Raw genomic sequence first — 16,306 nt, forward strand, 5'->3', positions numbered from 1 at the left:
CAGGGCAGCCCCGTACCGGGAACTGGTAGCTATGTGGGGGGGGGTTGGGGAGCCAGTTTCAGCACAGGCAGATGTGGCTCTGGAGGGGTGGGTGTTGGGGGTCAGGGGACGGCGAGTCTTTGGTCAGCCGAGCTGTGAAATCCTCGTCCTTGCCTTGCGACTGCTGCTAAGAGTGAGAGACCTTTCCCTTCATGCACCCACCCAGCTGTAATCCATCCGATAATGGCTGGGAACAGCACTTCACTGCCATCTCCTGAGCATGTTGGGAATTGCAGCCCGATTCACTGTACTGATTCATCCTTTGCTCCTGTATTAGATCCTACCTAGGCAGGTAACCCAGGTTCTGAATCCCCTTCAATCCCCGCTACCGAGAACACTGCCCCAATAGTCTGTAATGCGTGTACATCTGTACCACTGGGGCAGCTCAGGACTTCCATGGCTGCGCAAGGCTCTGGGAGTTGTGGTGGATCACCACCTCAACCGGAGCCAGCCATGCGATGCTGTTGCAAAAAAAGCCAATGCAATTGTGGGTTGCATTAACAGAGGCAGAGCATGGCCACGGGAGGTGATAGTACCGCTCTACTTGGCGCTGGTTCGGCCTCGGCTGGAGAAGTGTGTCCACTTTTGGTCATTGATGTGTAGAAAGGACATAGAGAAACTGGAGAGGATTCAGAGGTGACTGACAAAGATAATAGGATATCTCCATTAATTATTATTATCTCCTAGAACTGGAAGGGACCTTGGGTCATCGAGTCCAGCCCCCTGCTTTCACTAGCAGGACCAAGTACTGATTTTGCCCCAGATCCCTAAGTGGCCCTCTCAAGGATTGAACTCACAACCCTGGATTTAGCAGGCCAATGCTCAAACCACTGAGCTATCCCTCCCATAATGATCAAAGGGGTGGAACACAAGCCATATGAGCAAAGGCTGAAGGAACTGGGTATGTTTAGTTTGGAAAAGAGGAGATTGAGAGGTCTTCAAATACTTGAAAGGCTGATAGCCTGCCATAAAAAAGATGGAGAAAAGTGGCCATTTAAGCGCTGCAGACAGACTGCACCTGGGTGTGCACCTCAAGCTAGTGCAGGGTAGCGCTTTGTCTCCTGCTAGTGGGTGGAGCAGGTCTGGATGTTTAATATGGGCTTTTAGATGGAGAGGTTCCAGGATTCAGTCTCTGCAAAGAGGCTCAGGCAGGGCAGGCGTGTGGGATCCCCGCAGGCCGAGATCCGTCCCTTCTGAGTGCTCAGATCCACTCGTGACTATAAGTGCAACCAGCACAGGTACAGAATCAAGCCAAATGTTAATGAGTCCCTCAGCCTCCTCACTCACCATCAGGAATAAGGAAGAGGAAAACCTGGAGGGGATCCCGTGGCCACTTGGCACGGGGCCTAGGCCGGGTCTTGCGGTGCTTGGAGTGAGGCTGGGAAAAGAGCGTCTGCTTGCCAAGCTGAGTAGTTGGTGTTGCTTGTTTCCCAGGTGTGCTGAGCAGGGAGGCTGGACTCGTAAGAGGATCATTTCAGAGGGTTTAAACGGTGGGATCTACTGACTAGAGTACAGGATTAGCAGACCTGGGTTCTGTTCCCAGCTCCATTGCTGGCCTGCTGGCTGACCTTGAGCAAGTCACAGCCCTGCTCCGTGCCTCAGTTTCCCTCAAGATGGGGATGATACTACCCACCTCCCAGAAGGTTCCATTAATGTCTGTTGGTAAAGCGCTGTGAGGTCCCTGTCTCCGCACAAGGGCCAAGGGTCTTAACTGCTCTGTTCCCTAGAGAGAGAGAGACGCCGCAGTGAACTGACTTGGGCTTGTCTGTTTTGTTCCCCTCCCGGCTGCAGCCCAAATCGAAGTGATCCCGTGTAAGATCTGCGGAGACAAGTCTTCGGGGATTCACTATGGTGTCATCACCTGTGAAGGCTGTAAGGTAAGTGATGGGCTATGTCCAGCCCTGGCACTCGGCAGGTGTAAGGAGTTGGGCATTCTCAGCCCGGTGATTCAGGGGATGGTGGCCTTGGTTTACACACCTCTTTGGCGTGAGCCGTCTGCTCGCCCAGCGCTGGGGCAGGGGTTTCCAAAGGAGCCTACGCCAGCCAGACGCCAGCTCCCATTGAAGGTCCCAGCCTAGGAGCATTGCCGGGCAGGAGCCGGATACACTGGTTGAGCTGCTTGGGGACAAATCGCAGGGCAACCTCCCTGGCTCTGGTCACCATCCTACTAGCACCACCGCTGGCCTCCACCTCCCCCACCCCTTCATCCCTTCCCTGGGTCTGGCATTGCTCCCTCCCCACTCTGGAACAGCCCCCGGTTCCCATTGCGTGGGCCAAGGCTGGACAAAGCACAAGAGACCGTCTTCCCCAGGAACAATCTTAGGCTGGGATGGGCCAGGTGCCCCCGCTGGGCCTTTTCCATCCCCACCCTCATACAAACCACAGGGCTTTGGCTATGATAGAAGTACAAGACCAGACCACGTGGGGGATCCCCACCCCACCCCTTTTTGAACCGTCCTCCTTCCCGCGCAGGGTTTCTTCCGGAGAAGCCAGCAGAATAACGCCAGCTACTCCTGCTCGCGCCAGAGGAACTGCCTGATCGACCGGACCAACCGGAACCGGTGCCAGCACTGCCGCCTGCAGAAATGTCTGGCGCTGGGCATGTCGCGTGACGGTGAGTCTGCTCCCAAGGCCTGGGGGTCAGCTGGGCTCCTGGGGGATCGGGGAGTTGCAGGCCGGGCCGCTCAGTGGGGAATAGTAATAGGCTCTGAGCCAGGACTCTTGAATACCTGGCCGTGCCAGGGATCTTGGGTACATCTCGTCAGTTTCAGCTGTAAGCTCCTTGGAGCAGGGACTGTCCCCCTATCTGTGTGCTCAGCACCTACCACAGTGGGGGCCCTGATCCCAGCTGGGGCCTCTGCTCGCTGCTGCTAATCAAAGGAGGGGAAAATCCCATCATGGGAATGTACCAAAATAATCACCCCAGCCCTGGAGCCTGAGGGCATTGCCCTGCCCCCCTCCTACTCCTTTGGGATCTGCCTGGGGCAGTGGAGTTGTTGTTAACCCTTCGTTTGCCACTGCGCCCCATCCACGTGCCCAAGCCCACTGGCCCTGCTTCCTTCTCCCCAGCGGTGAAGTTCGGCCGCATGTCCAAGAAGCAGCGGGACAGCCTGTATGCGGAGGTGCAGAAGCACCAGCAGAACCAGGAGCAGAACGGGGTCTCCAAGGACGACTCCGAGGCCCTGGCACGGGTCTACCCCACCAGCGTGAGCAGCGGGGTCTCGGACCTGGACGATATCTCCCCACTGTCGGACGGGCTCCTCTTCGACTTCCCCCTCACCCCTGACGGAGGCAGCACCTACTACAACCTCGACCTCCTGACCTCGGCCCAGCCCTCGCCCGACCAGTCCAGCATGGACGTCAGCGATGCCAAACTCATCAAGCAGGAGTCCATCTACGAGCTGATGCTGGAGCCCGGCCTCTTTGCCCACGACACCCTGGAAGGCAGCCAGCTTGCCTCGGACATTTCGATGCTCGAGATCGGTCAGTACCTGCTCCCCAACCCCAGACATAAGAGAAGGCATGAGCTGAATTTTGCAGGGCTCAGAGCAACCACCCATCAGTAGGGCTGACCCCCAGACCTTCAGCATTGAAAGTGCAGGCCTCTATGCTTGAGCTAAAGGAGCATTTCTGCTAGTGGGGAGCAGTAGTAGGCTATCATCTCATGTGGGCCTGTCCCTAAACAGGGGCTACATGCTGATAGCAGAAGATAAAGTAGGGACTCCCAGGCTCTGGTCCTGCTCTCTCCTGGAGCCTCCTGCAGTCCCCTCCCCGTGAGTCTGGCACCCACCTGTGATTAATGTGCACAAGCCTTGGCAAGTAGTGTCAGGCTAAGTACTGTTAGGCCTCAAACGTCCGGAAGTTGTAAGAAACGAGTACAGTTGAATCCTGCAAGCATAAGCATAATCTATCTGGGAAGCTTCATAGACTGAAATGGAAACTTTGTAAATATAGATACAGACTTGTGGTTACTGTGCTCTGCAACCAGACACCAATTTAAGCTGACTGGGGCATTTTTGAGTCTAGCAAATTGACCACAATCCATTGGAGTTTCCCCGCGCAGGTTCGAATCCTGCCGACTACGCCATGTGGAGATTAATGGAAGGAGGAGGCACACATCAGAGCTTTAGGGGGGCTCACATCAGGGCCCTAGTGGGGTTTTGGGTGATCGCTACTTCCCACCACCCAACACAGATGTAATGAGGTTGAGGAGTGTCCGCAAAAGAGAAACTAAACAACTAATTATTCCTCAAGAAAAGTTTTTAATGACTTATGACTATAAAGGCAACACAGACAGAATGAGTCTAATGACTTTACGTGTACTGTAACCATCCCCAACCAACACAAATTCATATGCAAAACTGATACATTAATCAACGATGGTTTACTAATTTTAACCTACCTATTAACTTATTTAATAACTTATAAACTTTTACTGACTTTTATGATAAACTTGATGGTAACTTATACTGAAGACAGGCACAGCGACTTGTAAAGCTTTTATGATTTATAAATTGCTAACTTCACCAATGCTGTACCCGGTTTCAGCAAGGCACAAAACATATACAGTTACTATATATTGATTAACTGTTGACTACTACTATTTTTTAACAACTTAGACTTAACCTATAGTATTAATCTTTTTAAAATCTTACCCTGCCTTCGTCCAAAGATGATACATTCCCTTCAGTTGACCATTTCCTGCACTGGCCAGGTACAGATAGTCAGTGAAGCGCAAGTCCCTTTGGTTCAGGCGGGCGTATGTGAGCCTGACAAAGAGTGATCTCCTTTAGGTCAACACACACACACACACACACACACACACACACACACACACACACACACACACACACACACACACACACACACACACACACACACACACACACACACACACACGCCTCTCTGCATCTTATTTATACGGTATTTGCTGGCCGTGCTTCAAAACAAGTCAACCAATCAAGGTGGCCAAATATTCCAGGGTGCCGTTTGCCGACACTACTCAACCTCATTACATCTGTGTTGGGTGGTGGGAAGTAGCAATTACCCAGAACCCCACTAGGGCCCTGACATGAGCCCCCCTAAGGCTCTGATGTGTGCCTCCTCCTTCCATTAATCTCCACACCACCCACCTAAAGCGCCCCACTCTGGGAGTGTGTCCATGCAGGGCTAATGCAGCCCCAGCTACAAGGATGGAGGCTGGAGAAAGCCCTTTGGGGGGTAGGGCAGCTGTGGCAGGAACCGTCCTCTCCCACTCCCACCAGAACTGAGCAGCGGCAGGAGGAAAATAGTCCCCCCAAACTCTGCTCCTAACATCCTTGAGACCCAGAACATGCCCCACACCCTGCTAAGCTGCCGTCCAGCCTGTACCCCACTGATCAGCCAACTGCCTGAATTTCAGCACACTCACAACACATAAATCCTGTAACAAACCCGAGGCAGCTAAGAACTTTGAAGCAGGGACAGACCCCAGAAAACACAAGGCCCCTTGCACCTGAGCTAAGGAGAATCCCCACTGGCACTATAGGGCCTAAGACACACAGCTGGATCAGTTCTGACTCCACCCAGGAGAAGGCAGTGGCACATATAGACACGCGACAGCTCATCACAACACATCCGTAGCTGAGAGGCTATGCTGGCAACTCACCAGGAGCTCTGGGGCTGCCTATGCACTGCATTAGTCCCTGGGGCTGCCCTGTCTTTGAGGAAGCCTGTCTGCCCCCCGTAGGACCCAGGGCCCTGTCTCCCAGGCCCTGAGTCTCAGCTGTGCTTTGTGCTTCCTTCGGCAGACCGGATCGCTCAGAACGTGGTCAAGTCCCACCTGGAAACCTGCCAGTACACGACGGAGGAGCTCAAGAGGCTAGCGTGGATGCTCTACACCCAGGAGGAGATCAGAAGCTTGCAGAACAAGGTAACTTCCCTTTGCTTCCTACCAGCCCCCGGGGCCTGTGCCTCACTGCCCCACACAACAGGCTGCTCTAGATACCCAATCCCCGGCACTAACCTCTCCCGGGTCAGGGCGCACGTACGGGAGATCGTCATGGGACACCCCTCTGTCTCAGAGTGCCAGCTGCCCTGGGAGTGGGATGGCAGCTTTCCAGCTGGAGAAGCGTGCAGCCCGTGGGGAGGGGGTTGGGGAAGGGATATCGGCTGTGATGGGGACACTAAGTCACTGCCTCATGGGGCTGGGCACGCCCTGCGGTTAGGGGCAGAACCCCACGGCGTGGATCTGCGAGTGGGGGAGCACAGCTTTGTGGTTGGGGGTACACATGCCCTAGGGTTGGTGCAGCAGAATCCCCAGGCCACGTACCCTGGTGTTCCAGACCATCACCTAGTGGGGCAGGGGAGTGGAGACAGGGGTGAACCAGGCTGGGTCACAGCAAGGCAGGGCTCTTTCCGGAAGCCATCTCCTTGAGCTCCAAAATCCAAGCTAACATTTTGGGGGGCGGGAAGGGGAGTGAACATTGGTGGGGGGGAACCAGACGCCTTTAGCCTTAATATTGTGAAATAGACATAATATCCCAAGTGTAACTGCTGCAACCATGTCTGCCTGAGTCTGCAGGCAGCGTGAAAGACTGGGGAGGAACCTGAAAGACTGCCTTTAAGGGCTCTGTGAAGCCCCTGTCTATTTCAAGGGGTCGTTCACTCTGAAGTTTAATGATGGCCAATTTAAATGGCTGATCAAAGCAAAAAAGAGGCGGAACCATCATATTATGAAGATCCACTGCGAGTGGAATCTCATTTTGGTGACAAGTGGGTGGAGCTTAGTTAGTGAGTGGCGCCTGGGAGGGAACCACTACTTATATTCCCCACCCCCACTTCGATTCGGTCCTTGGATGGGGCAAATGGCCCAGGGATGCCTTGGATTTCAGCGGGAGTTGAGCACCCTGGGAAGGGAGATGCATGAAGATTTGCGGGTGGGGGTGTGCATTCTGGGGCGTGGGGCACAGAACTCCATACAGTGCACCCCCCCAGGATGGGACACAAAGGAACCCCTGTGCTTGGTCCCTTGTGGCGTGTGGGGGGGACGGAGGGTGATGTGCAGAAGGGAGCTGGCTGCCCCTGATGCGCCCCATGTTGTGCTCACAGAGCTGCGAGACCATGTGGCAGCAGTGCTCCCTGCAGATCTCCAACGCCATTCAGTACGTGGTGGAGTTCGCCAAGCGCATCGACGGCTTCATGGAGCTCTGCCAGAACGACCAGATCATCCTCCTCAAAGCAGGTGAGAGAGCGGGGAGACGGACCCCACCACGCAGACAGGTTCCTCCCCACGCCCTTCTGGGGTGGCAAAATCCCTCCCCAGCCTTCTAGGCACTGATAGACAGTCTGGCCCCTGGCCTGGTCCCCAGGCAGCACAATGGGGCTGGCCCAGTGCCCCAGGGGCTGGGGAGCCAGGCACAACCTAGGGCCACCCTAACTAGCCCTTACATGCCCCCATCAGAACCTCAGTGCTGGGTGGGGGCGGGGCTAGGGTGGGAAGGGGCGGAGCCAATGTGAAAGGCTTCAGTGCCGTTTAGCACAGAGCACTATGGAGATTTTGGGCTGCTCTGGTCTATGGAGAAGCCCTACATTAGCAGCCCCAAGGGGCTCTCTGATTTACGGCGGGGCCATTCCCAGAGCTGCCCAGATTGAAGAATGGCTGAAAGCTGCCTTCTCCGCACCGCGCCTCGTAAAAGATTAGGGTTGGAAGAGACCTCAGGCGGTCATCTAGTCCAACCTCCTGGAGGCTCAGCCTGGGATTTCAACAGGGAGACGTCCACAGGGCCACTTCCTCGTTCCTTCCCTTCTCTGCTCTGCCTTTCTCTTCCTCCATTCTCTCCTTGCTGTTCTCTCCACTTTCCCCCACTAATACTTCTCCCTCTTACTCACCCCCACCCTCCTCCTTCCCCTGCCATCTGCATCCCTCCTTCTTCCTCGTTCTGATTTCCAGACTGAGGTGGGTCTGGCTCACCTTCTTAGCACACGCTGAGCCCCGCTGCCCGCCCCCCCCGAATCTCCCACCTCATGACACACGCAGGTCCCACTTCCCACTGTGGGCAGGTGGTGGGGAGGAGGATTCCAAGAACTGGCAGGAGCTGAAGCCCAGAGCCAATGGGGGAGCATGTCAGACGCCACTGGTGATGGTGGGAGGCCCACGGGGCATCTCACAGCATGGGGGCCCCTGGCCCAAGAGCCTCCTCACTGGCTCTCCTGCTTGAGAGGAGATGAGGGGCGGGGGCATCTCCCAGCACCCACCCCTTCCTGGAGAGATGGAGGCACCCCCAAGGTCACACACACACACACACACATACACACACAGGGCCATGCCGGGAGCAGCCTCTCTGCCGTCAGCCCGGTGACAGCAGCTTATCGTCTCCAGAACCAGCTTGGAGACACATCTTCCTGCTTGGCCCCTTTTTGATCACAACCAGCAGCTGGTGGTGCTGGGTAAGAGAGAGAGAACAGGAAACATGAAGGCGCCGGGGCGGAGAATCAGGACCATGTAGAGCCTCAGCCTTGATGGTCCTTATCCTCCAGAGGTAACGAGCCCCAGGGTGCCAGGCTGGGAATGTTCAGGGATTAGCCGAGTCAGGGGAAAGCACAATCCCCCTGTTCACCAAGCTTTCCCCATTCCACAGGTGGGCCTGACCTTTATTAAAGGTCCTGCGTGTAGATGGGCTCAACTATTCAAGTCCAGGTCTGGAGTTCATCCCCCACCGGGTTTGGAGGGGTTCAGATCCAGAGTTTCGCTTTGGCTCATTAGGAAGCTTAGAGAAAGCAATAGATTTTGGATCCAGGTCTGGTTTTCAATGCCCTCCCCCCACGTACAGGGGCGTTGGGATCTTGGGAGGCACCAGGTGTGTCTCTGCGGCTTCCAGCTCCCATAAGCATCCAAGTGCATTTCAGATCCAACCTCTTAACCCCTGGGGATCCCCCTCCCACCCCACGACCACTAAGGAATAGACAGAAGGAAACCATCCTGCACCGATAATCCTGGACAAGACCTGATAAGTCTCTTCCATCTCTGCTTCCTAGGGGCCTGACCTTCAGCAGTGCTCCAACTCCAGCTGTGTCAATGGGGGCTGCAGATGCTCGGCCCCTCTGAAAACCCTTGTGACTCTAGCTAGTGCTCACAGCATCCGTCTCTTTGGTATCTTTGCCCACATAGAGTCAGAAGGGACCTGAGTTCTAATACTGATTCAGCCAGTGACTTGCGGGGCAAATTGTGTCCCCTCTCCATGCCTCAGTTTCCCATGCCTACCTCCCAGGGGTGTTGTGAGGGTAACTTAGTGAACGTCTGAGCAGTGCCCTACACCTCTGCAGCACTGTATAAATGTCGTCGTGACAATGCTGGCTGTTTTATACACTTTTAGGCCTGAATAGCGCGGATTCTCTCTTGCCAGTGCAAAGCGGGTATAAAATGATCCCGCTGTATTCTGGTAGCACTTGGCACTGGTGTAAATAACTGTCCAGAACCAGGGCCGGCTCCAGGTTTTCTGCCACCCCAAGCGGCGGAAAAAAAAAAAAAAAAAAGGCCCGATCGGCGGCACTTCGGCGGCAGCTCAATCGCGCTGCTCCATTCTTCGGCGACACTTCGGCAGCGGGTCCTTCACTCCCTCTCTTCCTCTTCAGCAGCACTTCGGCGGCAGCTCAAAGAGGAAGAGAGGGACTGAGGGACCCGCCGCTGAATTCCCGCCGAAGACCCGTGCCGCCCCAATAGCGGACGGAGTGCCACTGCCGCCCCTTTGTATTGGCCGTCCCAAGCACCTACTTCCTTAGCTGGTGCCTGGAGCCGGCCCTGTCCAGAACTACTAAAGAATTAGGCCCTGGGTTTCTAGTCAGTTTCACCTTCCAGCTCTCAGGCACTAACTAAAGCTGGTTGGAATTTTTCATTCGCAATGGGGGAGGGGGTGTTTCCAACCAAAAATGGCTTTTTCGTCAAAGTGGAAATTTCCCTGGGAATTGTCGAATGTTGCCGAAATTTTTAATTGAAAACCCAGAAAACTTTTGAAGAAAAATATCAGTGAAAATGACACGCTCTTTGTGCTTGTCTACGTTTTCCTGGGAATTAAGACACCTTTCCTGACCGGCTCAGACACTAACCCCACGCTGGAGGGTCAGATTTTCCATTACTGCAACTACTGCTCCTCTCTGAACTCTAAGGCGACTGCTCTGACCTTCTTCCCACTAGAAATATCCCAGCAGCCAGAGCCAAGAATCCACTTTTATTATTATTAATCCATTTCGCTTTTGTGTTCCACTTCGAAGTCCCAAGTTAGTTTTTTGTTTGCGTCGAGCGCTGGTGCAATCCCAATACATCGAAACTGGCTTAAAATGCAAAACCCTGCTTTCACTGCCCTTTATAAACTACAGCAGAAGTACAGGAACATCTGTGCACTTTTGCTACTGAGAAGGAAAGGTGAAGGAGGAGCCTTCGACCCTGGGGCTGCAGCCAATCCAGTGTGCTTTCTGATTGCGTACAGATGATTCTTTACCATTGAGAGCTCTCACCACATGTACAGTCCCCGACACTCCTTTCCTGTTAGATTTTCACACATGAAGGCCCCGATCCTACAGTCAGGTCCATGCTAGCAGATCAGACTGCGGGATTGGGGAGCCAAAATTTGGTGTTAAGCTCCCCCCGGGTCTGATTCTCCCTTGCACTGCCATTTACACCAGGGAAAAGCATCCGTCCATTTCACCCTGATGTAAACCACCCCACGAGGGGTAGGGTGATGGAGAATCAGGCCGCGTCTTCAGTGCAGGCTAACTGCGAGTTGGGCAATCCTAGGTTAGTCATCTCACAGTAACCCAGCGTCCTAAAGCACAGCCATACCACTGCCGTAACACGCCCACATCCACCCTGGCGCTGTGCATGGTTGTGAGAGACAATACAGATGGCTGGGCACCTCCCAGCTACATCTGTTTATATAGCAACCTGCATTGGTTCCTCACCAAATGTCTTCCCTCCTGCAACCCATGCTCCTCCCTCCAAATTCCATACAGGTTGCTACACTTAAAACCAAATGTTGCCTAGTTTATAAGCCTTAGCACATGGAATCTAACCAACCTCTTCATTTCTTCCTTCCATTTTTTTATTTTGTTTTTACCTGCTCCTTTCTTTGTAATCCACCGTTACATTGATCATTTGATCTCTCTGCTTTCCGTTGCTAACTGACTGGGTCATATTTCCCTTTGTTGAAATATCATGGTCACAAATTGCTCTTTTAAAAAAAAACAAAATTGGGATTTTTTAAACACTTTAAAAAAATCATTTGGAATTTATACTTGAATTGGGGGTGGTGGGGTTGTTGGTCTGGATTTTTTTTTTTTTTTGTCCTTGGATGACGGAAATGCTCCCTTACCCTCCTCCTTTCCCTCCTCCTCCTCGTTGTCTGTTGTTTTTCTGCCTGCATTAGGTTGCCTGGAAGTGCTTCTGATCCGAATGATTCGGGCATTCAACCCTTTAAATAACACGGTGCTCTTCGAGGGGAAATACGGTGGCATGCAGATGTTCAAGTCGCTTGGTAAGAGCTGGTTTGTTTGCTTTTGTCCTTGTGGGGTGATGGGGGTGAGTTTATGACTCTTCTTTAAAGCTTCTTATGGTGAAAACATAGCAGTGAATCCTACAGAAAGGGTCCCAGTCACTGCATTAACTTCATGGCAAGGAGTAAGGGGGAAAGCATCAGAAGCACCTAGGGGGTTTAGGAACATAATGAAAGTCACGGAGTCTTGTCCTCCTGTCTAGCACTTCTTTTTGCAGAATCCCATAGTTTATATTCTCAGAGGCTGGCTAGCAAATGGGACAGTGGCTAATGGGCTCTAGGCTGTCATTCTGACCCCAGCCTAGATTGGGTGCCTCCCAAAGGTGTATCCAGCTAATGGCTGGTTGGTCTTTGTGCCACAAGCTGATGGGTCTCAGTCTGGACGTGTGCTAACAAAGTGTAGGCCCCAATCCTGCAATGGGATCCACATGGGTGGACCCTGCACCCATTGATTTTAATGGGCAGGGCCATGTGGAGATGGCCTTCACCCCAGTGCCTTTGGCTTGTGATGCTGGGATTCCTTCATTGGAGACCTGCTGGGTTCCTCCCCATTTGCCTGCTTAGTCTCCGGGAGCCTTCTAAGTGACTCCCTTCAGGAGAGGAGCCCGGAGACTTGGGGACAGAGGCAGATTTCTTGTAGTGAAGGGGTCTGCGGCACTGGAACGTAATGTGCTTCTTGTTCCCATGTCTTCTCTTTAGGCTGTGACGACCTTATCAATGCCGTCTTCGAGCTCGGGAGGAACTTGTGCCGGCTACAGCTCTCGGACGAGGAGATTGCACTGTTCACTGCAGCCGTCCTGCTCTCTCCAGGTAGGGGGACAGGCGAATGGCAATGTCTGTTCTGCATTCAGCTCCAGGAGAGAGTGTTTTGGCTGTGAGTCTGGGGAGAGTTAACCCTAAGCCTTATCAGAGAAATTGAAGACCCACTAGATCATTGTCAGGTGGAGCAAATGAAGCACATGGATCTGACCTGGCTGCTGATGGTGTCTATGGCAAAACTCCCCAGTGAGAGCAGGACTGAAGCCTGAGCTTCCGCTGCTTTTAGGGTTAGCAGAGGTGGCCCTCAAGGAGCAAAGCAGTTGCTTGGGAAGTTGCTTGCATGTAGCGCATCCTTCAGCTCTTTGCTGTAGGGACGGAGCCCTTTAGTTGAAGAGGCTTGTACTAAACAGAAATCCCACTCCAAGATCCAGGGAGAGCTGCCTGATGTTCTCCAACTTCGCTCTCCTCCTTCAAGTCTCCAAGCCTTGTAGTACAAGGGTAATCCACTCTCATGCTTCAGAGCGCAAAACTGATGGCTGCTGGGGTCAGGAAAGAACTGCCCCTGTACACAGTTGGGCGCTAGTGGGGGCTGAACCGTTCTCAAGCATCAGGCATTGGCCACCAACAGAGGCAGCATGTCAGACCAATGGCCCAGTGGAAAATCCTTGTAACCTTAAGTGCTGTACTGAGCCCTCTTCCCCCCCCCCCCCTCCCGCCCTCTTTTCTCCACTTCCTGCCAGATCTGGTTCTGGAATTTGGAGCCCTCTCCAGCCAAGACAAATGTGTGAGGACAAGCGAGAGGTGTCACTGGGGGGGTGGGAAATGATCACAAAGCAAAGTAGTGACCTGTAGCTCCCTGCATATGAAGGGCAGGAAAATCAGTTAAGGAAATACCCCCCCCCCCCCGCAGCGTTGCCGTGCTATGCAGGATTCAGAGCCATGTCCCGGGGCTGACGTGAGCTTTGGCTATCGATTCGCAGATCGCCCTTGGCTCACGGAATCCAAGAAGGTGCAGAAACTCCAGGACAAGATCTACATAGCCCTGCAGCACGAGATCCAGAAGAAACACCCCAGCGAGGATAAGCTCTCAAAGGTAACGGAGCCGACTGGGAGCAGCCAGGCGGAACGGGGGTGGAATTGCACAAAGGAAAAACAAGGGCTGAACATCAAGGGGAAATGGTCCCGATACTGAAGACCGTTGTATTGTGGGATTGGCTCTCAGCGGGGGAGGGTAGCCTTACTCCTAGGGACATTTACAACTCAACTGGACAAAGCCCCTGGTGGATAGACCGTAGGGATCCTCCTGCGTTGGCTGGATTCGCTAGGTCCTACGGGAATAGTTCTCACTTCCTAAATGTTAAGGCCATTAGAATCTTCTAACCTGACTCCTTGCATAGCACAAGGCCTCTAGCATTGAGCGAACGGGCTACGTCCTTTCTAACAGCGTTTCATCAAGGCTTGATTCTGGCATGACATACAGCCTGGGCTGGGGTGGGGGGGAACAGAGCATCACAGCAGAGTTGTTCTCCCACAGCCTGGGGTGAGCTTTGTTACTTAATTATAGTGGAACCTGCTGCAGGGGCCGGCCAAGGAAGCTCTCCTCTCACTCAAGTGCAAGAGGCCTGTGTGTTAAGAATGGAGGGGTTAGGGTTTGAGTACCAGGTGTGGGTGAGGTTTACGTATCAGCCGTCTGTAGTGCAAGGGCTCGTTTGTGACTCTCAGGATCGAGTGATTATGGTACCGTCGGGCGGGCAGGAGGAGGAAACCTCAGCCGTAGATTTTCAGGGCTGTTGAAAACCAACCCAGCTGCTCCCTTGATTCTCCCAGGCCCCAGGGGGAGCCAAATCATTTCCCCCTGAGAACAGCAAGCCCCTAGGATAGACGCATTGTACCGGTTCAAAACGGGGCTTGACCTGGTGCCTCTCAGCCCTGGTCCGTTCCCAGAAGCAGTCACCCAGGCGCAGCACAGCATCTTCAGGGTTTCATGCTGCTGTAGCCACATCGCTGTCATGACACCAGGCCACATCTAGCTAAGCCCCATCCAGTGACCGCAAAGCTTGGGCATGACTGATCGCAAGCCCAAATCTCACTTCCTTCCCCTGCTTCTCTCCTCTGCAGATGATTTCCAAGCTGCCCTTGATGAAAACCATCTGCAACCTGCACTTGGACAAGTTGGAGTTTTTCCGGCTCCTGCATCCGGAGACCGTTATGAACTTTCCGCCCCTGTACAAGGAAGTATTCAACTCGGAGCTCCAGTACAGCGACCCACGAGAGAGCTAAGGCTCGGAGCGGCCAGACCCTGTTTCATTTCCCAAAGTTTGGAGGGAACAGAAACACTGGGGGCCAGGGGAGGTTCATTTAACTCAAATAACCAAACCCGAGAGACCCTACGGGGTGAGGTGATCTGCCCCTCTGCCCCACCTCCTCGCTGTGGTTTGCAATAGCTCTTGAATGTAATGCACCTTGAAGGACAAGTGAACTGACTTTGCCATACCGGTGAAATGAATGTGAAATCTCCACTCCCTCGAGGAGACGCTCCATTACCGTACCAACACCTTCCCTTAGTGCATGAATCACCATGGGGCAGACACACGCCCAGGCAACAAAGCAAAGGAGCCCAGCTCCCAGCACTCATCCCAGGACCAGCCCTTGTTCTCCTCTTGTTTCATATGTATTTGTTTGTTTTAAATTAAATAAACACCAGAAAGATGGAATGAAAAAGGGGCAATACAGACTTGGTGGGATAGGTGGCTAACCAAAAACAGGCAGGGGATGGGAAGAGAAGTAAAGGCCGGAGTTGAATTGGACTGAAGCGTGGAGGGAAAAGAAGACAAAAGTAGCATCTTACTCTTAATGTGCCCTGGGTTTAATGACTACCCAAGGAGCAGGGGGACAGAGCCAGGCCTGTAATGACTGGGCCGCTCGGTGGAAAACAGGGAAGTAGAAATTCAACATCGTATCCCCTTATGAAGAATCTAGCAGGGTAACTGTCCAAATCTAACCAGAAGGGATGCTAGTGGGGTCTGCACAGGGGTAGACTCCCTGTGATCAGTGGTTTGAATGCAGGGTCAGCTGTTCCCGTCACCCCTCCGAATGCCATACGAGAGTCTTTCAGGGAAGTCCCCGCCTGCCCTGTACGATCCTGGGCACTTTCTCTAAGAGAAGGGGTTTGCCTCTCTACCTGTGGCCAAATACCACTCTCCGGCTCCTGTGTAGTGCTGCTGTGCGTTGCCCTCCCAGAGGCAGCTGCATTTTAAAGGTGCTGTGTGTCTATAGTGTCCGTGCTTTGGGGCGCCAGGCACTGCTGGAACTGTTGTTGTTAGAAGCAGTCGTTCGTTCAGGCCATGGCTGTCGTATTTATTTATTTGTATAGAGTCCCCTTTTAAAGTGAACTTCCCCGTCTCAGATCAGGTCTGGTGACCTTTTCTTCTCCCTAACTGCATCCAACGCGGCCATGTTAACCCTTCTTCTCCTAGAGGTGTAACCCACTCAGTGTAGCGCGCTGTCCCATTTTAGTGGGGGCTGGGCCATAAACAGAGGTTATTGAGCCTCCTGCAGTGTTAGCTACCTAACTTTGGTCTTCTTGCTGGGGCAGTGGCGGCTTGTGCGTTTTAGAACCAGAGGGCCCAGGTCAATCCCTGCTACTGACATCCCAGCTGGGAATGCAGTTACCAAAGCATCCCGGGTCTCCTTTGGTGCTGGCTCCCACACCGCGCCTGGCATCTCCCGGTAAGGGCGGTTAATGCTCTCGTTCTCCAGGCAACATCTGCTGCACAGTGCGGTACCTGCCAAGCGTAACAGGGTTAGGAAAAAGCGGCGTGCAGCTGCTCTGTTCCTGGAGGTCGAATCATCCTTTTAGCTCCTGATTTTGATGTGTTTTAGGATTCGCTCTCTGAGTTGAACCGAAATCAGGGTTCTCTCTCAGTGGATCTTTTTATCACAGCAAAGTTACTAGGCGGCGATGGGGGCAGTGGTCATTATTC

The 16,306-nt window shown here is 53.3% G+C and overlaps 1 protein-coding gene across 1 annotated transcript; it reads left to right on the forward strand.

The window, feature by feature from the left end:
- Window positions 1–1,805: 1,805 nt before the first annotated feature.
- LOC128828753 (nuclear receptor ROR-beta-like) lies at window positions 1,806–15,117 on the forward strand (the record flags this gene model as incomplete). Its single annotated transcript, XM_054013680.1, has 9 exons — window positions 1,806–1,916; window positions 2,512–2,653; window positions 3,109–3,522; window positions 5,829–5,950; window positions 7,129–7,261; window positions 11,439–11,546; window positions 12,264–12,374; window positions 13,304–13,416; window positions 14,442–15,117. Coding segments are annotated over 9 exons (1,416 nt in total), but the record flags the coding sequence as incomplete, so codon positions are not given.
- Between the last annotated feature and the right edge of the window lie 1,189 nt (window positions 15,118–16,306).

This window comes from Malaclemys terrapin, chromosome 24, assembly GCF_027887155.1.
Source record: "Malaclemys terrapin pileata isolate rMalTer1 chromosome 24, rMalTer1.hap1, whole genome shotgun sequence".
In the NCBI taxonomy this organism is placed as follows: Eukaryota; Metazoa; Chordata; order Testudines; family Emydidae; genus Malaclemys; species Malaclemys terrapin.